The sequence below is a fragment of the Choloepus didactylus genome, chromosome 22 (assembly GCF_015220235.1).
Source record: "Choloepus didactylus isolate mChoDid1 chromosome 22, mChoDid1.pri, whole genome shotgun sequence".
NCBI lineage: Eukaryota > Metazoa > Chordata > Mammalia > Pilosa > Megalonychidae > Choloepus > Choloepus didactylus.
In genome coordinates this window covers 1,872,766-1,898,888 of record NC_051328.1, presented here as the reverse complement: position 1 = coordinate 1,898,888, position 26,123 = coordinate 1,872,766, and the positions used below count along the sequence as shown (strand labels likewise).

Here is a 26,123-nt window from a genome sequence, read left to right as displayed (position 1 = left end):
AATATTGTGGCCTTCATATTTTTCAACTCTTTCTCCTCTCCTTCGCTACTGTCCTTCCTCTCCCTCTGCCTCTGGTCTGATATCTGAGGCATTTTGCTGGACTCATTCTCAACTTTGAATCTGATCCTGTGACTCCTTAACTTAGAACCATTATTGCCCCATTTCCCTCAGGATGGAGCCCAAACTTCTTCCCCTGGTATCAAAGGCCCTGCAGAGGTGGATATGGCCCACCCCTCCATCTTTAACTCTCTTCCCTGACTTGGTATACCGACGACACTAAAACTGCTGGCCCTTCTTTGCTCATGTTGTTCCATCTGCCTGGTAGGTATTTTCCTTTGGTTGGGCAATTCTACCTCATCCTTAGATATTCAGTTTAGGAAACACCTCCTCTAGGAAGCCTTCCAGGACCTACAGCTCCCTCATGGTGGGTCAGGTGGCCTCCAAAGTAGCTGTGGACAAATCTTTTTCCCTTTTCTTGAGGAAAAGGCCATACTACGTTGACCTACTAGAAAATTCAAATAATACAAGAGGGTATGTAATGGAAAGACTCTTTTCCAACCCTGCCCTCCAGTTCCTTTTCCAGTTTCTTGTGTTTCCTAAGATAGTCAACATATATGCAAGCATAAATATCTTTTTATAGTATTTTTGCATAAATAATAACATTCTAAACATGGTGTTTTACTTAACACTATATTTTGGACACATATTTCCTATAGATTTATCTCTTTCTTTTGAAGAGTTGTAAGGATATTCTGTTTTATGCATACCTCAATTTTCTCAAGCACACTCTCGTTGATGGATACCTGGGCTGAAATTTTGCTCTGCCAACAATGCTGTGTTTTGCAACATTTTTGCACAACTGCATTTGAGCACGGATATGAGAATATCTTTTCTTCAAATTCCTAGAGGTGGAATTGCTAGGTCAAAGGATAAGTGGATTTTAAATTTTGATACATACTGTCCTCTGAAGAGAGCCAATTCATTTATGCTTTCCAGCAAACAGTCTAGCTCCACTGTATTAGAATGTTACACCATCTACATTCCAGAATTCTTGTTCTTTGAGGGCAGGTACCTAGTAGTATTCACAGTTGTCTGAGAGAATTGGCCCTCAATAAATATTTTAGTGACTTAGCGAATATAATCTCTCACAGCACCAAGTCCAGGTTTTGGAATACATCAGGCTCAACAAATGCCGTAATAATTCCTCAGTGGTTACATCTGCTAGCATTACTGAGGTTTAATGAAATGCAGGATAAGTGCTCTACATTTTACCTCGCCTTTTCCCTTTCACTCTCACTTTCTCCTCTCCGCGGGGCGGGGCCTGTCCAGCGCCACCTCCCGCCCTTTTGGTGCATTCGTTAGTGGAGCTGGACGGCCGTTACTGCCGAGCCCCTCCCAAACCACCAGGCCGGGAGAAGGCGTGGCCGTTGTCACGCCGGGCGACCGAGACCTCTCGTGGAACCCGAGGACGCACTTGGAGGGAGGGCCAGCTTGGGTTGCACTGGCCGCGACCCTCAGGGTGGCCCACGAGGTCCGCGGCGCGCCCCGCCCCTCGCACGCCCCGCCCCTCGCACGCCCCGCCCCCTCGCACGCCCCGCCCCCTCGCACGCCCCGCCCCCTCGCACGCCCCGCCCCCCACGCGCACGCGCGCGCGCAGCCGTCAGAGCCTCGGTGCGGGCAGCAGGGACGCGGCGGGCGGGCGCGGGCGGCGGAGGAACGAGGGGAGGAGCCCGAGCTGCCGTTGCTGTTGCCGCCGCCGCCGCCGCCGAGGGGAAAGGAGCATGTCTGCAACTCGAGCCAAGAAAGTGAAGATGGCCACCAAATCATGCCCCGAGTGCGACCAACAGGTGGGCGCCGGGGTGGGGCGCGCGAGTCTGCGGGGCGGGCGGGCGGCCGTTGCCCGGCGGCGGTTGGCTGTGGAGAGGCCGCCACGCCGGGGTCCGGGCTGCGGTCTGGCCCGTGGGCTCGGTGGCCGGGCTGCACCGAGGGGCTGCCCAGGAGACGCCCCGGGCCGCAGCCCGGCCGGAGCCCTCCCGGCGGCGGTCAGACTGGCGAGTGGGTCCCTCCCGTGGCCCGGCGGCTTGGGAGGGGCGTGGGTTTGTCGTGGGCGACGGGGCCCCCTGCTCAGACCCTGCCGACCGCGGTGACAGCGGCGGGAGCCTGGGGCAGCGGCTCCAGTGGGCGAGCTCGGCCCCTTCCAGCCCCCGGTAGCCCCGATGTGCCTGACTTCGAGTCCAGGCCCCTGTCCACGAAAGCCCCTCCTGCCGCGCAGGGTTGCTTTGTTCCCATTCGAGATGCGGACGGCGGACCCCGTAACTGTCCTCTCCCCGCTTCCCACCGCGCCCGGGCGGTTGCTGAAATGTGACAAAAGGGACCGCAGTGTGGTTCTGAGTTTCGGCGAATTTGAGAAATTTTTCCTCAATGTATTTATTATATTTTTTCTAATTATATCTATTATGTTTTTTCTTGTTATAAGAAATTGTGAATCAGTTCTTTATATTGTTTTAAATAGAACATCATCGAATAACGTCGTTCCCCCGCCCCCGCCCCGCGGCATCCACTGTTATGAATTTGGCATGTCTGCATCCACATCTTTTAATGTTTACATGTAGTTTCGTGAATTTTGGATGACTGGCTTTCTTTATTGAATTCATATCATAGCTATAATTTTTCAAGTCCCAATTTACTGTTTTCTACATTTAAGCATGAGATTCTTTTTAACTGGAATATATAAATGTTATTCTACGCCTTACCATCTGAGTTAAAATTCAGTTAAAACCATTCATAAGACCCTCTTTTCATGCCAACATGCAGATCTGAGTGTTTTTTTCCTTTTCCACTGTGTGAATATTTTCGAAATGACTACCTCTCTCACCTCTCCCTTTTTAAATAATTTGAAATGACTTCAGACTCTTTAAAAAATAAGCTGATTTTAGTGCATTCTTGAGGAACATTGTTGTGAGTTGACCAAATCTGTTACTTGTTTTGTTCACATTTTTTATGGATAGTGGTAGAAATGCCCCTCAGAGAAAGGTTGTGTCAGGAGGACACCGTTTTTTTTTGAGCTCTACCATAAAACAGCTTAAAAACAATTTAGTCATGTTTTCCAAAGTAAAGAATTAATTTCCATTCTTACCATTAAATTTATTGAATTCTTACAAAACTGGACTTTGAGATACAAGTCTTTTTGTAGGAGATTATTTCAATATTTAAATCATTTCCATTTGTTCCAGTTAGTTGTGTGGAAGTAAAAGGTTTACATGGTATGCATTATGCATTCCAGTTTCTGTAGGGCACAAGTCATTGCAAATCCTGACCTTGTTTTATTTGGCATAAAGTAACCTTTCAAGAAAAAAAAAACCCTGTTTTTAATATCCTGGTTAAAGAAAGAGGAAGATAAACTTGTAGGACTCCTAAACGACTGTTCACAGAATGTTATCAGCATTTTATTTGGAAAGATCACATTAATTTTGTCACCCACGCACACCCCCCCACACACCCATTCACATTCTTTTGTATAAAATCAGCTGCTACATAATTTAAAATGTTACTTTGTTTTGTTCTTTATTCTGAATACTTAAGAGAACATAACATGTATGAGGACTAAACTTTTGTTGATTCTGAAAGTGATTTTTAATAAAAATAAAGAAAATTTTATAAATACATTTATTATATGTAAAGTATAATTGTAGCTCTCATTATTTAAAACTACAAACTTCTTTTAGTTGTAAACTAGAAAACTTAATCTGATTTTTTAACAGCATACTAGAATATTGCTGTGATTCTAAGTAGCCTAAAGAATATTAAATTAAAATTTAGGTGTAGTTTATATAGTGATGTAAAGTCTTTAAAATTTGAGATTTCCCAATTGAATAAATTTACATATTCTGTGTGTGTGTGTTAAGTTTAAAAACATAGGTACAGAGACCAGCAAAGGAGAAAGAGCTGGGATAGTCTCAGTTGCTTTATAACATTCACTTTGCAGGCCTCTATTGAAAGTGTAGTTCTAAAATATCTAAACCATGATGCTTTTCATTTTCAAAGGGTTTCACATCCATTAACCACTCAAAATTTACTGAAAACTTTTGTGTGTAGAAGTATTCAGGATTCTTTTCTGGTATCTTTTGTGTGGGTTTCTGTTTTTTTTGCCTTAATTTTATTTTACAGAGCAACTTTTTTTTTTTTTTTTTTAATTTAAAGAAGTTTTAAGTGACATGCAAATATGTCCGCTATAGGTAACTTTGATTCTCTTAGCAGCATAGAATATAAATGACTTCTCTATAATGTGGTTAGTTTAGAGCCTTTTTTTAGTCAGTGAAACAATATAGGACCAAGATTTTTTTTCTTGCAACCTTTTACCTGTTTTACATGTAAAGCATACAAATAACTTAAACTTTTCAAGGAGTGAATTGATGGAGCACATCTATTGTAAACCATCAGTAAACAATAATTTGGTGGGTTTTTTTTTCCATTTAAAATTCAGAAAGTATAGCATTATCTTAAGCTTATCTACTGAAATTTAAAGAAAGTTTAAGCTGTTTGTTTAAAATGTAAATTATAATTTCGTGAGATTAGTATTACCAAAGTTGTCTAACCTATTTCATAATTGTTTTTGCAGAATCTGAGTGGTGGTGATGGTGGGTTATTGTTTTTTAGGGGAAAGACTCTAGAATGAATTAACTCATCTGCATGAATGTTTCTTGAGCATAAAACACTTTTATTAGGGGATGAAAATCAACCTGTCAGTTGAATTAGTATTTGTGCCTTCTGGATCCCAAAGCTAAATGTGTATTTCTCATTTAACGGCAGCACACTGTGTTAGTTCTGGATGTGGGTTGCTATTATTTTCTTGTGTATAAGACAAAGCACCTATTATTTTGAAATTATTGAGTTTCAGTAACTAAAAGGAAATGCTTGCTGAGTCGCAAAGGTTCTGTGGAATAAGAGCATCATGTTCCTGTGTTTTTTGGATAGCATTAATTTAAAACAATTTTCATTATTGTGGATGTTCTTAATGATGTATTTAGGTGTAAAGGAAATGAGTCAGTACCTTTGAGCTTGGTTTCTATGAAGATGTGAAATTTTAAAAATGACATCTATTTTGGGCAGATTTTACACTATTTAAAAAAAACTGGTTACATTTTCAGTCATGGTTCAGTGAAGGAACTTCATCCCTTTTTAAATAAAGTAAGCTGTTAGAAATAGCTGGAGTTAATTATTTTTAAAGGATATTCATTTTTATTTCTCTTAAAATTAGCGATCCTTTGTTCAGTATTTTTATGCAAAGAAAAAGAACTCGGCTGCCAAAATTTCAGTTTATTTAATTAGACCAAGTATTTATATTGTAAAATATGAGGCTGTACATATATGGTAAAAATCTTTGTAACTAAACTTTTACCAAAGAGAAAAACAGGCAAATGGAATTTATTTTACAAATGGGGCTGCAATTTTCTGACTGTAATTATTCTGTGAGTACTTTCTTGTTAAGATTAATTTCTGGTTTTCAGTGAACATGTCTTGATTTAAGGATCAGTAAGGCTAATATTTGTGAAGTAATTGACGGGGAGATCTCAAAATTTTTTTCAATGATTTTCAGTAAAATTTACCTTAAAAATATGTGAAGGTTTGTAGACTGCTTAAAGTAGAGAAAGAATCTATAAATATGCAAATGAGGAAATAGAAGCATGAAGAGCTTTAATGTTTTGTTCAGCATCTTTCTAGAGCTGAGAAAACAACCTAGATCTCAACTACTGTTGTCTCCTACATTCCCTTTTGCTTGTACTATACTTTTGCTCTCAAGCTGGTTGTAAACTATTCTTTTTCTGTCAGTGGTTCTGGGCTGTTTCCCATATCATGCTAGAACCTTGAGAGTCATTTTCAGTTCTTTCCACTTTGTCATCAGAAGTTAGTTTGGACCCAAGTTTTGCTTCCTCCCCTTTGTCAGATCTACTTTCTCACATTTCCATGCTCAGTTTTCTAGCTGGACCCTTAGAATCAAATTCTTGAATTATTTTAATGACTTCCTAATCATTCTCCCTTTTTCAGTTTGTTCTATACCATAAACTGCTATCAAATTGACATTTTAGAAAATGCTACTTTTTCCCCTACATCCTTCCCCTGGCTCAGACCCTCTTATGGTATTCTATTCATCACTCACATCAGCAATTATACATCATGCATTCACTGTTTGCATGGTATTTTATTATTATTTTTTTTTTATTGAGATTGTTCACATACCATACAACTATCCAAAGATCCAAAGTGTACAATCAATTGCCCATGGTACCATAATACAGCTGTGCATCCATCAACACAATTTTTTTTTCAATTTTTGGAACATTGTCATTACTCTAGAAAAGAAATAAAGGGAAAAAAAAAAGGAAACTCAGATCCTCCCACACCCATAACCACACCCCCCTCCATTATTGATTCATAGTTTTGGTATAGTACATTTGTTACTGTTGATGCAAGAATGTTAAAATACTAACTGCAGTATATAGTTTGCAATAGGTATATATTTATTCCCTATATGCCTCTCTATTATTAACTTCCAGTTATAGTGTCATACATTTGTTCTGGTTCGTGAGAGAGATTTCTAATATTTGTATAGTTAATCATGGACATTGTCTACCACAAGATTTACTGTTTTATACATTCCCATGTTTTAACCTCCACCTTTCCTTCTGGTGACATACTTGACTCTGAGCTTACCCTTTCCACCACATTCGCAACATGCTACCATCACCATCACCCCTGTCCATTTCCAAACATTTAAGTTCACCCTAGTTGAGCACTCTGCTCATAATAAGCAACTGCTCCCCATTCTTTAGCCTCATTCTACATCCTGGTAACTTATATTTCATGTCTGTGAGTTTACATATTATAATTAGTTCATATCAATGAGACCCTGCAATATTTGCCTTTATGTGTCTGTCCTTATTTCACTCAATATAGTGCCCTCAAGGTTTCTTCATCAACCCATTTCTTTTAAGATGCTTTTGTTCACACACCATACATTCCGTCCTAAGTAAACAATCGTTGGTTCCTGTATAGTCACGTATTTATGTATTCAGCACCATCGCCACTCTCTATGTAAGGACGTCTCTATTTCTTCCACAAAGACAGAGGAAGAGTCAAAGAAGGCAGAGGAGCAAAAGAAAAAGAAAAGAGAAAGAGAGAAAAAACAAAACTTGATAGCTAGAAAGTGACAAAAGGAAAGATAGCATTAACCTAAAGTAGAATAAAGAGTCAGACAACATCACCAATGCCAGGAGTCCCATACCCCTCCCTTATTTCCCACCCCTCCATATGCATTTAGCTTTGGTATATTGCCTTTGTTATATTAAAGGAAGCATAATACAATGTTTCTGTTAATTATAGTCTCTAGTTTGCATTGATTGTATTTTCCCCCAAATCCCACCCTATTTTTAACACCTTGCAATGTTGACATTCATTTGTTCTACCTCATGTAAAAACATATTTGTACCTTTTATTTTACAATCGTTGAACATCCTAGGTTTCCCTGAGTTACACAGACCCAGTCTTTATCCTTCGTCTTTTGTTCTGGTGTCCCACATGATCCCAGCCTTCCTCTTTCAACCATATTTACAGTTACCTTTGTTCAGTGTACTTACATTGCTGTGCTACTATCTCCCAAAATTGTGCTCCAAACCTCTCACTCCTGTCTTTTCCTTTCTGTCTGCGGTGCTTCCTTTAGTGTTTCCTTTAGAGCAGGTATCTTGTTAACAAACTCTGTCATTGTCTGTCAGAGAATATTTTAAGCTCTCCCTCATATTTGAAGGATAGTTTTGCCTGATATAGGATTCTTGGTTGGTGGTTTTTCTTTTTCAGTATCTGAAATATATCACCCCACTTCCTTCTTGCCTCCGTGGTTTCTATTGAGAAATTCTCACAGTCTTATCAAGCTTCCTTTGTATGTGATGGATTGCTTTTCTCTTGCTGCTTTCAGGATTCTCTCTTTATCTCTGACGTTTGATAATCTGTTTATTAAGTGTCTTGGCATAGGCCTATTTGGATCTGTTCTGTTTGGTGTATACTGCACTTCTTGGATCTGTAATTTTATGTCTTTCATAAGAAATGGGAAATTTTCATTGATTATTTTGCTTCTGCCCCTTTTCCCTTTTCTTTTCCTTCTGGGACACCAATGACACATACATTCTTGCTTTTTGTTTTGTCCTTAAGTTTCTGGAGACATTGCTCATATTTTTCCATTCTTTTCTCTATCTTTTCTTTTGTGTGTGCTATGTTCTCCAGTTCCTGAGTGTTTTCTTTTGCCTCTCTTCCTCTTGAGATCTGCTGTGTTGTGCCTTTCATTTCCATAGATTCCGCTAGTTGGTTTTTCAAACTTTCAGTTTCTACCTTATGTACGCCCAGTGTTTTCATATACGGTTCATCTCTTTTGCCATATCTTCCCTAAACTTTTTGATTTGACTTATTATTAGTTGTTTCAATTCCTGTATCTCAGTTGAAGTGTAAGTTTGTTCCTTTGACTGGGCCATAACATCATTTTTCTTAGTGTAGGTTGTAGTTTTCTGTTGTCTAGGCATGGTTTCCTTGGTTACTCCAATCAGGTTTTCCCAGGCCAGAACAGGCTCAGGTCCCAGAAGGAAGAAATACACAGTGTCTGGTTTCCCTGAGAGTGTGTCTTAGAAAATTGGTACACCCTGTGATGCCTCAGGTCACTGTGCTTTTCTGCCCAGCAGGTGGCACCTGTCAGCCTGTAATTACAGACTGGTGTAAGGAGATGTGGCCCTTGGCTGTTTTCCCCCAGGCTCTGGGGTCTGGTTCTGAATGGAAGGCAGGTAGTAGAGCTGGGCCCCACCCCTTTCCTCTTAGAGAGGCTAGCCCCCGCCCGCCCCGGGAGAGGTTATTAGCATTTCAATGGTCTCTCTCTACCTGTGCTGTCTCCACCCTTGTCTGGATCAGAGCACTGGGAACTGAAAATGGCTGAGGCTTTCTCCACTGGGCCAAAAAAGGGACAGAAAGTTCCTTTCAGGGCTAGTCTGTGGTGACCTTCTGGCTCTCCAAGGTCAGTCTTCACCCAAAGCCTGTCTGCTTGTTGGGGATTCATAGCTTGTAGTGAGCAGTTCACACTTGCTAATTAAAACTCCAGTTGGAGCTCAGCTGAGCTATGTTCACTTGCTGGGAGAGAGCTTCTCTCTAGCACTACGAGGCTTTGCACCTTGGGCCATGGTGGGAGGGGTTCCCGGCTTGGATCCGCAGTTTTTACTTACAGATTTTATGCTGTGAACTCAGGGATTCCTCCCTATTCAGGTTGGTGTATGATGAGTGGGCAGTCACATTTGTCCCCCCACAGTCATTCCGGATTATTTACTGTTGTTCCTGTTTTCTTTAGTTGTTCCAGGGGGACTAACTAGCTTCCAGTGCTCTCTCTGCTGCCATCTTAGATCCTCCTGCATGGTATTTTTAAGCACAAGGAGAATGTGAAGATGTATAGGAATGATACCCATCTCGAATAATTTGTTGTAAGGAGATGGATTTAAATAAGTCTGTGGTTTGTACTTCAAGTAACTTATTGTTCAGTTGAGGATGTGACGTAAAAGAGGTTTAACAATAGAGAAATAGTGATAATGTATTCTTCCTTTTTTGTCTACAGGTTCCTGTTGCATGTAAATCATGTCCCTGTGGTTACATATTTATTAGCAGAAAACTTTTAAATGCAAAACACTCAGAGAAATCACCACCTTCTACAGGTAATTGTGAGTTTTTAAATGTAGAAATTAAAAATTTTGTGGATTTATTGTTTACATTTTTTCCTAATGAAGTTAATTAAAATTTATTGCTGTATATCTTTGGCTTTTATTAGCTACAGTAAATCAGCTTCTGACATTGGTTTGCTGTTCATTCCATTTACATGTTAACTCCCTTACAGTGCTGATCAAGCTTTACCTTTTTTTTTTTTTTGGAGCATGGAAGCCATCGAAGGGTTTAAGCAAGGGAGTGACCTGATCTGATTTTTAAAAATAACTTTTTTAATGTACAATAAACCACATATATTTAAGGGGTACAGTTTGATAAGTTTTGACATATGTGTGTACACCATGCAGGTAGTCATGGTCACCAAGATAATGAACATATTAGCATCCTCGAAAGTTTCCTTGGTCCCTTTGTAATCTGTCTTCCATCTCTTCCTATCCTAGGCAACAACTGATTTGCTGTCTGTCACTGTTCTAGAACTTTATGTAAATGGAATTATACAGTATGAGCTTTTTTTTGCCCAACATCTTTCACTGAGCATAATTATTTCAGACTCAGCCATGTTGTTGTGTGTATCAATAATAGTTCATTCCTTGTTATTGCTTAGTAGTATTCATTGTATGGATATGCCATACTTTGTTTATCCATTCATCTGTTGATGGACATTTGGTATTTTTCCTCACAATGTGGAGAAAACTTGTAACAACTTTAAAACTTTGGAATTTTTTTTTAAGCCAGTGACTGTAGAAAAATATAGGTTGGTTTTGGTATAAATGCAGTTATTAGACAGTTTGGTTGTTTTCCTATAATCATTTGATCTAGAATATCTAAAAAATTGCTAGTTATAATTCTGTTTGAACTTGTTGATTTACCATTAATGTAGACAAATTTATTTATTCAGTGGATATATTCCTGAAAAGATGAAATTTTGTTACTTATTTAAATTCTTTGATAAAATCAGAACTTCATGCAGTGGTGATTCCAAAGTAAAAGAAGCTTGATTACAAATGTTTATTGAGTACCTGCTGTATGCCAGGTACTGTTCTAAGACTGGGGCATAAAGCAGTGAATCTACTACCACGGTAGTTTCACTGCTGTTATGTAGCTTATATTCTTGTGGGGGGTGAGGTAGAAAATGAACAAATAAATAGGGAAAATATCAACTTGTGATAAATGCCTTAGAAGGAAATTAAAATAGGGTCCCCTCCTAATGTATGACTGGAAGGCTACTTTGGATTGGGTGGTTAGAGAAGGCTTCCCTGAGGATGTGGCATTTAAGCTGGGGCCTGAATAAGAACAACAGGCTAGTCATCAGAAGATTGGGCAAGAACATTCTTGACAGATGGAATATCAAATGCAAAAGCTCTAAGGCTGGAAAAAGTTTGACCTATTTTAGGAACAAAAATGACCAGTATGATCAGAGTGTAGAGAGTAAGGGGAGGAGAATGTATGAGATGAAGTCAGAAGGATGGACGGGGGCTTTGTAAACCAGAGGAGGAAGTTTGGATTTTTTTCTGAAAATATGATGAGAAACTATTCCTGGGATATAGGATGGGGGAAGGGGAGAAGGCATGATCTGATTTGCATCTTAGAAAGATTCTGGCTGCTGTGTGTGAAGAATAGTTTGTAGGGGTACAAAGATGAAAGTGGGCTATTGCAGTGAGTTAACTGAAAAAAGATGTATATGATTCAAGGATTATATCTATGTCTGTGAGGGGTCTGTTTATTCTAGGTTTATTTAGAGATGGTAAGAAAGCTGTTTTAATTCCATTTCTGCTTCTTCATTTTGCTCTTTTTTCATCAGCAAAATGGCTGTTGCTGGATTGGCTATAAAGGAGTCACCCAGAGAACTTATTAAAAATGGATTCTTGGGTCTTCTTTCCTGAGAGTCTGGAATGATGATTCATTCAGTAAACATTTTGAGGTGGCATGACAGCAATGGCATGTCAGCTTGCTTCTGAGTCTCCAAAGATGAATATTACATGGTTTCTCCTCTTAGTGGGACAAAGTGATTTTGGTTTCTTTTTTCATTCAACAAGTATTTACTGTGACCCTTCTATGTACCAATGATTTAGGTGAGAAATGAGGGAGGGAAGGAACCCAGTGAGGGTAGAAAGGAGGGACAGATGCTACCAGTGTTACAGAGTCTTAACCAGTTGAACCAGAAGAAGAACTTAGAATAATTCTCAGATTTCTGACTTGGATTATTGGTTAGAAAGGGAATGTAAGAATGAAGACAAGTTTAGAGGGAAAGATGAAGAATTTTGGACGTAATTGTGAAACATCTATGTAGATATATATTTTTTTCAATTGTACATATAGTCTGAAGTTCAGGGAATAATCTCAGCTAGAGATAAACTTCTGAATGAGTCATCAGTGAATAGTTTGTAGTTGACATCATGGAAATGGATGAGCTAGGCTAGAGAATTTGTATAGTAGAAACCAAAGGAGGGAAGGGTTTTAAGGAGAGGGTTAACAGTACTCAAAATGGGAAAACAGTCTGATAGAGTATAGACATGGGGGTCAGAAGGCCTTGCTTCAGATTCCAACTCTGCCACTCTGTAAGCAAGTTAATTAACCTCTATGAGTAACCATTGTTTGTTTATTTGTAAAATGGGTGTATAGTACCTACCTTACAGGATTGATGTGTAGATGAAGTGCGTATGAAAATATCTAACATATGCAAAGCTTGACATGTTACAGGTTCTCATATATTCATTTTTACAATTAAATTTCTTAAAAGTAAAATTTGCCTTGGATAATCCATAGGTAGGGAATTGAGAAGAATATAATTTTCAAGAACTCTTGTTTATCAAGGTCTTTTCATTTTTTTTATGGGATTTGGAATGTTTCAGTTTTAAGGAAAGTAAATTAGCAGGGAATTTATAGAAAATGAAAATGAGTAATATATATCTGGAAGGTCAGCTTCACTAGAAGCAGGGAAACACAGTTGAAATAAAATGCAATTCTTTTTTCCCATAGCTTGGCAAAAATGTAAAGGATTCTGAAGTTTTTTTACAAGTGTGGCATAGTGGATATTTTCATACTATGGGTGGGGGTGTAAATTGACATTAGCCTTTTTGGAGAGCATCCTAGGATAGTTGTTAAAAGTTTTTATGCACCTAACCTAGATTCGATAGAGTTCTTTCTTAATTGGTATGTAGCCTGGAGACATTGTTTTTATGCAAAAATAAGTATTTACTAGGATTTTCAGGTAACACTAAATAATAGCAAAAAAAGTTGTTAATAAGCCAAATACTATCAGTAGGGGAATGATTAAAGTTGGGCTCATTTAGTAGAGAGCATTATGCGCTAATTAGAAAGAATCATATAGATTTTTATGTGCTAACATAGGAAGGATCTCTCGAACACTTTTTAAAAAGTGCAACAGGTTTTGCAGTATGAGCCCATTTGTGTTAAAAAGTCCACAAAATGATTCTACATGTGGTATTAACTAGTAAATGCATAGATAGATCACTAGATAATAAGGAAGGAGTGGTAGAGAAAGACTTGTTTGGATAATTAAAAGTTTAAAAGAATAAAGAGAACCAACCTTAAAGCTCAGATTGACTTATTTTAAAAATGAAATCAAACTATAAAAGAAATTTTTATATTTTAGTGGGTTGAAACCTTCCATTTAATAATTTATTATTGTACACATTTTGAGACATGCAAGAAGAAAATTAATAAGTTGAATAAATTTGTTGAATTGTTAAAAACCCATGTTTAAAAAATACGCTAATTATCATTTTTATACCTTCATAACATATAGAAATTGGGAGATGGTAGAATGGAACTATAGAATTTAATGTAGCTGAAAGTATTTATAAACTATAAATCTATTGTGGCAATTAAGGAAGTTTTAGAAGTTTAAAATTAATTTTGGTGAGGGACAAATAAGTGTTACAAATAAAGCAGTGTTAAGAAATGCTCAGGATTTTGTACAAGTGCATGGAGTCCCAAGGCAATTAATTATTTTTTGACAATTTCCCAAGTGAGTTAGGTGTCTGCTGTTTCTTTTATCCTTTTTTGTATGAAATGGAAATGTTTAAAAATTTTTTTTTAATGTAGGATTTTTGAATTGAATGGTTGACTGAGGGTTTAAAAGTAGCCTTGAAAATGAAATAAGCTTCAGTGGCAGAGAGATTCCAAAAGGAGCCGAGAGGTCACTCTGGTGGGCACTCTTATGCACAATATAGACAACCCTTTTTAGGTTCTAATGAATTGGGGTAGCTGGTGGTGGATACCTGAAACTATCAAACTACAACCCAGAACCCATGAATCTTGAAGACAGTTGTATAAAAATGTGGCTTATGATGGGGGACAGTGGGATTCGGGGGGCCCCAGGGATCACACTCCCGTTTGTCTAGTTTGTGGATGGATGAGTGGAAAGGTGGGGGAAAAGAAAGAAACAAACAAACAAACAGACAAGGGCACCCAGTGTACTTTTTTACTTTAGTTGCTCTTTTTCACTTTAAGTATTGTTCTGGTTATTTTTGTGTGTGTGGTAATTGAGGGTGTCAGGGATTGATTTTGGTAATGAATGTACAACTATGTAATGGTACTGTGAACAATCAAATGTACGATTTGTTTTGTATGACTGTGTGGTATGTGAATATATCTCAATAAAATGAATTAAAAAAAAAAGTAGCCTTGAAATGAAGTCTTAAAAATTTCTTTCAAAAAAGAGATTAATAGGAAATACTGTATTTCCTAAAATTTTGAGTGTCCTGTGGATATAACCTTGAACTCGGTAGTTGTTTTCTAATCAAATATTTGGTCCATCACCAAATACTGACAGAAGCAGTAATTATCTCAGCTTGTTCCAAATCTTTAAATTTGGTTTTCCAGATGGGGATCGCAGATGGTTAGTGACATCAAGGTTTCCATTTTGCATTTAATAATCCTGTGTATACCTTTTTTCTTTTAAAAATTTTAATTATAAAAACTATATAAAATTCTAAATGAGATAACTAGTTCCTAAAAGACTTCCTCTAAAGGTAAGAAAAAATATTCTAAAACAGTAAGAAATCAGAGTTGCTTATTAATATTTTAACTGTATATTTCTCAATGGGCATAAGTTTTAAGTTATGTTTACGAATCCCAATTTTTTATGGGAAAAAAATTAGGGAAAAATGTAAAACCTACTTTTCAAATGATTCCCTAAGACAAGTTAGCAGGCAAAGACTGATTTTGTACTCACACTTAAATGTCATTCTCTTTCTTCGTGGGCACTCGGTCATTTCCATCTGAAGGCTCAAGTCTTTGACACAGGGCAATTTTCATGCATTATTCTTTTACCCATTCTCTTTTCTTTTCTTTCTGGAATGCTTATTGGATGATGTATCATGATTGTCATCCACAGGAAACCTGACACTGGATTGAACAAATAGTTTATTTTTCCCATTTAGTGAAAAGGTAGGCAATCCAGGACTTACATCATGCTGGATTGATGATATCCGTGATATCATCAAGGGCCTAGACTCTTCTCTTCCATCATGGGAAGATGTGTCGCTCATCCTTACTTACTGTTACAAGGTAGCAGTTGTATCTCAGGGCATTTCATAAGCATTCCAAGCAGGCAGAAAGGAAGGGCAAAGTGACCAAAAGGCATGCCAGTCATGCCTATTCACTTAAAAAAGCAGCCATGCTTATCCACTTAAAAAAATCTTTGTGGGAGGTGTGGCAAGATGGTGGAATGGTGAGCTGTATCTTTTAGTTACTCCTCCAGGAAAGTAGGTAGAAACCCAGGAACTGAGTGGACTGGACACCACAGAGCAATCTGACTTTGGGCATACTTCATACAACACTCATGAAAATGTGGAACTGCTGAGATCAGTGAAATCTGTAAGTTTTTGCGGCCAGGGGACCCGCACCCCCCTCCCCCGCCAGGCTCAGTCCTGTGGGAGGAGGGGCTGTCAGCTCCGGGAAGGAGAAGGGAGAACTGCAGTGGCAGCCCTTATCGGAAACTCATTCTACTGATCCAGACTCCAAACATAGATAGACTGAGACCAGACACCAGAGAATCTGAGAGCAGCCAGCCCAGCAGAGAGGAGACAGGCATAGAAAAAAAACAGCACGAAAAACTCCAAAATAGCAGCAGAGGATTTTTGGAGTTCTGGTGAACATAGAAAGGGGAAGGGCAGAGCTCAGGCCCTGAGGCTCATATGCAAATCCCGAAGAAAAGCTGATCTCTCTGCCCTGTGGACCTTACCTTAATGGCCCTGGCTGCTTTGTCTCTTAGCATTTCAATGGCCCATTAGATCTCTGAGGAGGGCCCTTTTTTTTTTTTTTTAATCCTTTTTTCTTTTTCTAAAACAATTACTCTAAGAAGCCCAATACAGAAAGCTTCAAAGACTTGGAATTTGGGCAGGTCAAGTCAAGAGCAGAACTAAGAGAGCTCTGAGACAAAAGGCAATAATCCAGTGGCTGAGAAAATTCACTAAACACCACAACTTCCCAAGAAAAGGGGGGTGTCTGCTCACAGCCATCATCCTGGCGGACAGGAAACACTCCTGCCCATCACCAGCCCCATAGCCCAGAGCTGCCCCAGACAACCCAGTGTGACGGAAGTGCTTCAGATAGGCACACACCACAAAACTGGGCGTGGACATTAGCCTTCCCTGCAGCCTCAGCTGATTGTCCCAGAGTTGGGAAGGTGGAGCAGTGTGAATTAACAAAGCCGCATTCAGCCATCATTTGAGCAGACTGGGAGCCTCCCTACACAGCCCAGCAGCCCAGAACTGCCCTGGGGGGACGGCACTCACCTGTGACATAGCACAGTCATCCCTCAACAGAGGACCAGGGGGTGCACGGCCTGGAACAGGGACCCACTTGCAAGTCTCAGGAGCCATACGCCAATACCAAGGCCTTGTGGGTCAGTGGCAGAGACAAACTGTGGCAGGACTGAACTGAAGGAGTAGACTATTGCAGCAGCTTTAAAACTCCAGGATCACCAGGGAGATTTGATTGTTAGAGCCACCCCCACTCCCTGACTGCCCAGAAACACGCCCCATATACAGGGCGGGCAACACCAACTACACACGCAAGCTTGGTACACCACTTGGACCCCACAAGACTCACTCCCCCACTCACCACAAAGGCAAAGCAGGGGAGAATGGGCTTGTGGAGAACAGGTGGCTCGTGGACGCCACCTGCTGGTTAGTTAGAGAAAGTGTACTCCATGAAGCTGTAGATCTGATAAATTAGAGATAAGGACTTCAATTGGTCTATAAATCCTAAAAGAACCCTATCAAGTTCAGCAAATGCCAAGAAGCCAAAAACAACAGAAAATTCTAAAGCATATGAAAAAACCAGACGATATGGATAACCCAAGCCCAAGCACCCAAATCAAAAGATCAGAAGAGACACAGCACCTAGAGCAACTACTCAAAGAACTAAAGATGAACAATGAGACCATAGTACGGGATACAAAGGATATCCAGAAGACCCTAGAAGAGCATAAAGAAGACATTGCAAGACTAAATAAAAAAATAGATGATCTTATGGAAATTAAAGAAACTGTTGACCAAATTAAAAAGATTCTGGACACTCATAGTACAAGACTAGAGGAAGCTGAACAACGAATCAGTGACTTGGAAGATGACAGAATGGAAAATGAAAGCATAAAAGAAAGAATGGGGAAAAAAATTGAAAAAATCAAAATGGACCTCAGGGATATGATAGATAATATGAAACGTCTGAATATAGGACTCATTGGTGTTCCAGAAGGGGAAGAAAAGGGTAAAGGTCTAGGAAGAGTAGTCAAAGAAATTGTTGGGGAAAACTTCCCAAGTCTTCTAAACCACATAAATACACAAATCATAAATCCTCAGCGAACTCCAAATAGAATAAATCCAAATAAACCAACTCCGAGACATATTCTGATCACACTGTCAAACACGGAAGAGAAGGAGCAAGTTCTGAAAGCAGCAAGAGAAAAGCAATTCACCATATACAAAGGAAACAGCATAAGACTAACTAGTGACTACACAGCAGCCACCATGGAGGCAAGAAGGCAGTGGCACGATATATTTAAAATTCTGAGTGAGAAAAATTTCCAACCAAGAATACTTTATCCAGCAAAGCTCTCCTTCAAATTTGAGGGATAGCTCAAATTTCTCACAGACAAACAAATGCTGAGAGAATTTGCTAACAAGAGACCTGCCCTACTGGAGATACTCAAGGGAGCCCTACAGACAGAGAAACAAAGAAAGGACAGAGAGACTTGGAGAAAGGTTCAGTACTAAAGAGTTTCGGTATGGGTACAATAAAGGATATTAATAGAGAGAGGGGAAAAATATATATGACAAACATAAACCAAAGGATAAGATGGCTGATTCAAGAAATGTCTTCATGGTTATAACTTTGAATGTAAATGGATTAAACTCCCCAATTAAAAGATATAGATTCATAGAATGGATAAAAAAAAAAATCAACCATCAATATGTTGCATACAAGAGACTCATCTTAGACACAGGGACACAAAGAAATTGAAAGTGAAAGGATGGAAAAAAATATTTCATGCCAGCTACAGCCAAAAGAAAGCAGGTGTAGCAATATTAATCTCAGATGAAATAGACATTAAATGCAGGGATGTTTTGAGAGACAAAGAAGGCCACTACATACTAATAAACGGGGCAATTCAACAAGAAGAAATAACAATCATAAATGTCTATGCACCCAATCAAGGTGCCACAAAATACATGAGAGAAACCCTGGCAAAACTAAAGGAAGCAATTGATGTTTCCACAATAATTGTGGGAGACTTCAACACATCACTCTCTCCGATAGATAGATCAACCAGACAGAAGACCAATAAGGAAATTGAAAACCTAAACAATCTGATAAATGAATTAGATTTAACAGACATATACAGAACATTACATCCCAAATCACCAGGATACACATACTTTTCTAGTGCTCGTGGAACTTTCTCCAGAATAGATCATTTTATCATATCATAAAACAAGCCTCAATAAATTTAAAAAGATTGAAATTATTCAAAGCACATTTTCTGAGCACAATGGAATACAATTAGAAGTCAATAACCATCAGAGACTTAGAAAATTCACAAATACCTGCAGGTTAAACAACACACTCCTAAACAATCAGTGGGTTAAAGAAGAAATAGCAAGAGAAATTGCTAAATATATAGAGACAAATGAAAATGAGAACACAACATACCAAAACCTATGGGATGCAGCAAAAGCAGTGCTGAGGGGGAAATTTATAGCACTAAATGCATATATTAAAAAGGAAGAAAGCCAAAATCAGAGAACTAATGGATCAACTGAAGAAGCTAGAAAATGAACAGCAAACCAATCCTAAACCAAATAGAAGAAAAGAAATAACAAGGATTAAAGCAGAAATAAATGACACAGAGAACAGAAAAACAATAGAGAGGATAAATATCACCAAAAGTTGGTTCTTTGAGAAGATCAACAAGATTGACCAGCCCCTAGCTAGACTGACAAAATCAAAAAGAGAGAAGACCCATATAAACAAAATAATGAATGAAAAAGGTGACATAACTGCAGATCCTGAAGAAATTAAAAAAATTATAAGAGGATACTATGAACAACTGTATGGCAACAAACTGGATAATGTAGAGGAAATGGACAATTTCCTGGAAACATATGAACAACCTAGACTGACCAGAGAAGAAATAGAAGACCTCAACCAACCCATCACAAGGAAAGAGATCCAATCAGTCATCAAAAAGCTCCCCACAAATAAATGCCCAGGGCCAGATGGCTTCACGGGGAAATTCTATCAAACTTTCCAGAAAGAACTGACATCAATCTTACTCAAACGCTTTCAAAACATTGAAGAAAATGGAACACTACCTAACTCATTTTATGAAGCTAACATCAATGTAATACCAAAACCAGGCAAAGATGCTACAAAAAAGGAAAACTACCGGCCAATCTCCCTAATGAATATAGATGCAAAAATCCTCAACAAAATACTTGCAAATCGAATCCAAAGACACACTAAAAAAATCATACACCATGACCAAGTGGGGTTCATTCCAGGCATGCAAGGATGGCTCAACATAAGAAAATCAATCAATGTATTACAACACATTAAAAATTCGAAAGGGAAAAATCAAATGTTCATCTCAATAGATGCTGAACAAGCATTCGACAAAATCCAACATCCATTTTTGATAAAAACACTTCAAAAGGTAGGAATTGAAGGAAACTTCCTGAATATGGTAAAGAGCATATATGAAAAACCCACAGCCAGCATAGTACTCAATGGTGAGAGACTGAAAGCCTTCCCTCTAAGATCAGGAACAAGACAAGGATGCCCGCTGTCACCACTGTTATTCAACATTGTGCTGGAAGTGCTAGCCAGGGCAATCCGGCAAGACAAAGAAATAAAAGGCATCCAAATTGGAATAGAAGAAGTACAACTGTCATTGTTTGCAGATATGATCTTATATCTGGAAAACCCTGAGAAATCGATGATACAGCTACTAGAGCTAATAAAGAAATTTAGCAAAGTAGCGGGATACAAGATTAATGCACATAAGTCAGTAATGTTTCTATATGCTAGAAATGAACAAACTGAAGAGACACTCAAGAAAAAGATACCATTTTCAATAGCAACTAAAAAAATCAAGTACCTAGGAATAAACTTAACCAAAGATGTAAGAGACCTATACAAAGAAAACTACATAACTCTACTAAAAGAAATAGAAGGGGACCTTAAAAGATGGAAAAATATTCCATGTTCATGGATAGGAAGGCTAAATGTCATTAAGATGTCAATTCTACCCAAACTCATCTACAGATTCAATGCAATCCCAATCAAAATTCCAACAACCTACTTTGCAGACTTGAAAAAGCTAGTTATCAAATTTGTTTGGAAAGGGAAAATGCCTCGAATTGCTAAAGACACTCTAAAACAGAAAAACCAAGTGGGAGGACTTACACTCCCTGACTTTGAAGCTTATTATAAAGCCACAGTTGTTAAAACAGCATGGTACTGGCAGAAAGATATACATATAGATCAATGGAATCGAATTGAGAATTCGGAGATAGACCCTCAGATCTGTGGCCGATTAATCTTTGATAAGGCCCCCAAAGTCACTGAAGTGAGTCATAATGGTCTTTTCAACAAATGGGGCTGGGAGAGTTGGATATCCATATCCAGAAGAATGAAAGAGGACCCCTACCTCACACCCTACACAAAAATTGACTCAAAATGGACCAAAGATCTCAATATAAAAGAAAGTACCATAAAACTCCTAGAAGATAATGTAGGAAAACATCTTCAAGACCTTGTATTAGGCGGCCACTTCCTAGACTTTACACCCAAAGCACAAGCAAGAAAAGAAAAAATAGATAAATGGGAACTCGTCAAGCTTAGAAGTTTCTGCACCTCAAAGGAATTTCTCAAAAAGGTAAAGAGGCAGCCAACTCAATGGGAAAAAATTTTTGGAAACCATGTATCTGACAAAAGACTGATATCTTGCATATACAAAGAAATCCTACAACTCAATGACAATAGTACAGACAGCCCAATTATAAAATGGGCAAAAGATATGAAAAGACAGTTCTCTGAAGAGGAAATACAAATGGCCAAGAAACACATGAAAAAATGTTCAGCTTCGCTAGCTATTAGAGAGATGCAAATTAAAACCACAATGAGATACCATCTAACACCGGTTAGAATGGCTGCCATTAAACAAACAGGAAACTACAAATGCTGGAGGGGATGTGGAGAAATTGGAACTGTTATTCACTGTTGGTGGGACTGTATAATGGTTCAGCCACTCTGGAAGTCAGTCTGGCAGTTCCTTAGAAAACTAGATATAGAGCTACCATTCGATCCGGCGATTGCACTTCTCGGTATATACCCGGAAGATCGGAAAGCAGTGACACGAACAGATATCTGCACGCCAATGTTCATAGCAGCATTATTCACAATTGCCAAGAGATGGAAACAACCCAAATGTCCTTCAACAGATGAGTGGATAAATAAAATGTGGTATATACACATGATGGAATACTACGCGTCAGTAAGAAGGAACGATCTCGTGAAACATATGACAACATGGATGAACCTTGAAGACATAATGCTGAGTGAAATAAGCCAGGCACAAAAAGAGAAATATTATATGCTACCACTAATGTGAACTTTCAAAAATGTAAAACAAATGGTTTATAATGTAGAATGTAGGGGAACTAGCAGTAGAGAGTAATTAAGGAAGGGGGAACAATAATCCAAGAAGAACAGATAAGGTTTTTAACGTTCTGGGGATGCCCAGAAATGACTATGGTCTGTTAATTTCTGATGGATATAGTAGGAACAAGTTCACAGAAAGGTTGCTATATTATGTAACTTTCTTGGGGTAAAGTAGGAACATGTTGGAAGTTAAGCAGTTATCTTAGGTTAGTTGTCTTTTTCTTACTCCCTTGTTATGGTCTCTTTGAAATGTTCTTTTATTGTATGTTTGTTTTCTTTTTAACTTTTTTTTTCATACAGTTGATTTAAAAAAGAAGGGGAAGTTAAAAAAAAAAAAAAGAAAGAAAGAAAAACAAGGAAAAAAAAATGATGTAGTGCCCCGTTGAGGAGCCTGTGGAGAATGCAGGGGTATTCGCCTACCCCACCTCCATGGTTGCTGGCATGACCACAGACATAGGGGACTGGTGGTTTGATGGGTTGAGCCCTCTACCATAAGTTTTACCCTTGGGAAGACGGTTGCTGCAAAGGAGAGGCTAGGCCTCCCTATATTTGTGCCTAAGAGTCTCCTCCTGAATGCCTCTTTGTTGCTCAGATGTGGCCCTCTCTCTCTGGCTAAGCCAACTTGAAAGGTGAAATCACTGCCCTCCCCCCTACGTGGGATCAGACACCCAGGGGAGTGAATCTCCCTGGCAACGTGGAATATGACTCCCAGGGAGGAATGTAGACCCGGCATCGTGGGACGGAGAACATCTTCTTGACCAAAAGGGGGATGGGAAAGGAAATGAAATAAGCTTCAGTGGCAGAGAGATTCCAAAACGAGCCGAGAGGTCACTCTGGTAGGCACTCTTATGCACACTTTAGACAACCCTTTTTAGGTTCTAAAGAATTGGGGTAGCTGGTGGTGGATACCTGAAACTATCAAACTACAACCCAGAACCCATGAATCTCGAAGAGAGATGTATAAAAATGTAGCTTATGAGGGGTGACAATGGGATTGGGAAAGCCATAAGGACCACACTCCACTTTGTCTAGTTTATGGATGGATGAGTGGAAAAATAGGGGAAGGAAACAAACAGACAAAGGTACCCAGTGTTCTTTTTTACTTCAATTGCTCTTTTTCACTCTAATTATTATTCTTGTTATTTTTGTGTGTGTGCTAATGAAGGTGTCAGGGATTGATTTAGGTGATGAATGTACAAGTATGTAATGGTACTGTAAACAATCGAAAGTACGATTTGTTTTGTATGACTGCGTGGTATGTGAATATATCTCAATAAAATGATTAAAAAAAAAAAAAAAAAAAAAAAGAAACATCGGACAGCTTACAACCTGTTCAGGAAGAGAAAGGAAGCCATAGTCTAGGGCCCATATTCTTCAACAGTAAATGAAACTCCTTACCATAAAGCAGTTCCCACTTAGGATTATGGTCCACACACTAGAATATAGTCTGCTCTCTAGATTATGATCCACATATTCGAAACTCTTAATTAGTTCCAAAACTTACTTCCTGGTTCCTCTCAGGGTTTGCTGCTGAAATCCAATCCTGAGCCTGAGACCGCACTTGGCCACTCCAGCTGTCCCACGGCTGGAGCGCTAGTAATGGGCCCTACAATCAGACCCCCAAGAGGAGTCCCCAAATCATGGGCTTTTCTGAAGGATTCCTGACATTAAATAACAGTTCTTCATTTCTGTCTCTGCCATTATTCCTTTTTCTGCTAAAATGGGGTTGCTCCTGGAGGTTAATGTTAAGCACTTAGACCTCTCCCCAGCACCCCAATTATTACAGCTTTGTTGTCTCCCAGCCACTATCTGGCTTCAACTGAAATCTGTCTCTCCTCCAAAGAGCAATATCACCATATGAGGTTATACACCTGAGTGACCAAAACTTGTGGCTCCTGAGCACCTGACATGTGGCTAGAGAGACTGAGGAGCTAAATTTTTAAAGTTCTATTTTAATTAATTTAAATTTAAAAACTGATGCATCATTCAGTTATTGCCTTTTTGAGTATTTTGGGAACAACTTGGATATGTGAATCTTGTTTGTCCACCACAAATTTTATAAAATCTAAATATGGATTAAGTATTTCTGATGAAAATTTAGCTTTTGAATTGAGATATGCTGTAAGTGTAAAATGCACACCAGATACCAGAAACTTAGTATGAGAAAATGCAGAATATCAAATTAATATTTTATATTGATTACGTGTTGACAATATTTTTAATGTATAAGGTTAAATAAAAAACACCATAAAATGTAAAAAAAAAAAAAAAAAAAAAAAAGAAGAAGAAGAAGGGGAGAACGAGTATTGGGTAAATAATAGCAATTCTGCCAAGGATGGTGTTAGATTTCTTGGATCTTTTCCTTCGTTTCTCTGCACTTTCTGTCACTTATTCTACCTTTTTGTCTTTTTTTGCTTTATTCCAGAAAAGTTCGTTGACTTCCTTTTCTAAACCTGTAATTCAGTCTTCAGATAGGTCCATTATTTAGTCTGCCTTTTGCACTTTAATTTTGAGAGTCTATCTTGTTTTCTAATTTCTTCTTTTTCAAGGCGGCTTATTCTTATTTAATGATGTAATATAACCCTTTCCGATTTCTCTGAAGAGATGCATTGTAATGTTTTACATTTTTTCCTTGTTTCGTGTACTACCTCTGTTTCCCAGTTTTATCTTGGTCCTTCTCTCTTATGCATTTTCCTTATGTGGCTAGTAATCTTAGTTACCTGTTGATAATTTATATATGTAGATAACTTGCATGAATATTCTACACTGTTTTAAAGGTCCATTTAAGTGTATAAATGAAAGGAGCTTATTGGCAGGCTTTTGGATGTATATTAGGTGAGCAGGTGGGAAGCTGGTGAATTACATGATTGCCAAAATAAGGAAAGCTTCATTCATTTTGGGGCGGAAAGTGAAATCCCTTAAAGTGTTTCATTCTTAGGAGGAGCTGCCTTAATTTTTGGTCTCTTTTTTTCTTTTATGGAAGTTCAAAGTTCCTTTGAACATTGCTCTATTTCCTGCTTTGGCCTAGGTTTAGAGAGCTTCACTTCCTTATGTCAGTTGCTCTGTATACACAGAAATAGAAAGGAAAATGACTGGCCCAACTGTTCTGCAGTGATCCTGTATTTATTTACCTTGATGATCACCCATAGTATGTTCCTGTTTGTACCTTCTTGCCTCCCCTGGCATTGTTTTTGAAACTCCATTGGAAAGAACAGCTCTCCCTTCTACAGGAGCCATCTATTATTTCTATTTTGGATTATAGTTTCCTCTATTCTGATTTCTCAGTCAGAACGCTTCAGCATGTTAGTTTGTTGAAATTCTGTGATTTCTGATCTTTTCAACCACCTTTTTCTTGTTTCTGTCGCTACAGACTTATTTTCCTTCCCCTCCCCAGTTTCCTCTCTTGCCAATGGGATTTTGGGAAGCTGGTGAAGTAAATGTACACACTTAGTTCTGCTGTTTGTTTGTTTTTTTTAATCATTTTTAAAATTTTAGAATATAACATATATACATAGAAGTGATAACTTTCCAAGTGCAATTTAACAAGTAGTTGAGAGCAAATTTCAAAGAATATTATGGATTACAGTTCCACAGTTTCAGTTATTTCCTTATTGTGAAATATATATGAAAAGATGTCTTTCCAAGTATGATTTAACAAGTAGTTATACAGGAAATTTACAAAGTTATTGTGAGTTACGGTACCCTAATTTCAGTTATTTCCTTATTGTGAAATATAAATACAAAAAGGTGATAGCTTTCAAATTACAATTTAACAAGTAGCTACAGAACAAATTTCAAAGGATGCTATGGGTTACACTTCCACCATTTCAATTCTTTCCTTCCAGCCTTTCCAATACCCTAGCAACTAAGAAAAAGAAAATTATATTGAAATTCAGTATTCATAGTCCTTTGTTAAATTCCATCCTATCTGTTGCTACCCCTTCCTCTAGTTTATTCACTTTCCCGATCTTCAGGGATGTCTAGGCAGTGACCACCTTAACTTGTTCATGTTGAAAACGGATTTTGACTTTATGAGAAAAGGGGACACATCTGGTTGATGTTCTTGAAGAGGCTATTGCCTTTGGTTTTTGGGGCTTAGCTGGCATAGGAGTTGTTTAAAGGATTTAAGCTTCTGAAGAATAAACTTAGTGAAACTTTTATAGGGTCTCAGATAGGGATCTGGGTAT

The 26,123-nt window shown here is 38.5% G+C and overlaps 1 protein-coding gene across 2 annotated transcripts in view; it reads left to right on the top strand.

Annotated features, from left to right (window-relative positions):
* The first annotated feature begins 1,582 nt into the window (after window positions 1–1,582).
* C22H16orf87 (chromosome 22 C16orf87 homolog) overlaps window positions 1,583–26,123 on the top strand; it is a 40,768-nt gene continuing 16,227 nt past the window's right edge. The window contains exons 1-2 of one of the 2 annotated variants that reach the window (XM_037815736.1): window positions 1,583–1,847; window positions 9,638–9,734. In XM_037815736.1, coding sequence (XP_037671664.1) covers window positions 1,782–1,847; window positions 9,638–9,734 — 163 coding nt within the window. In that variant the 5' untranslated portion in view covers window positions 1,583–1,781. The remainder of the gene's footprint in view (window positions 1,848–9,637; window positions 9,735–26,123) is intronic. The other variant, XM_037815735.1, reaches the window with a different exon arrangement.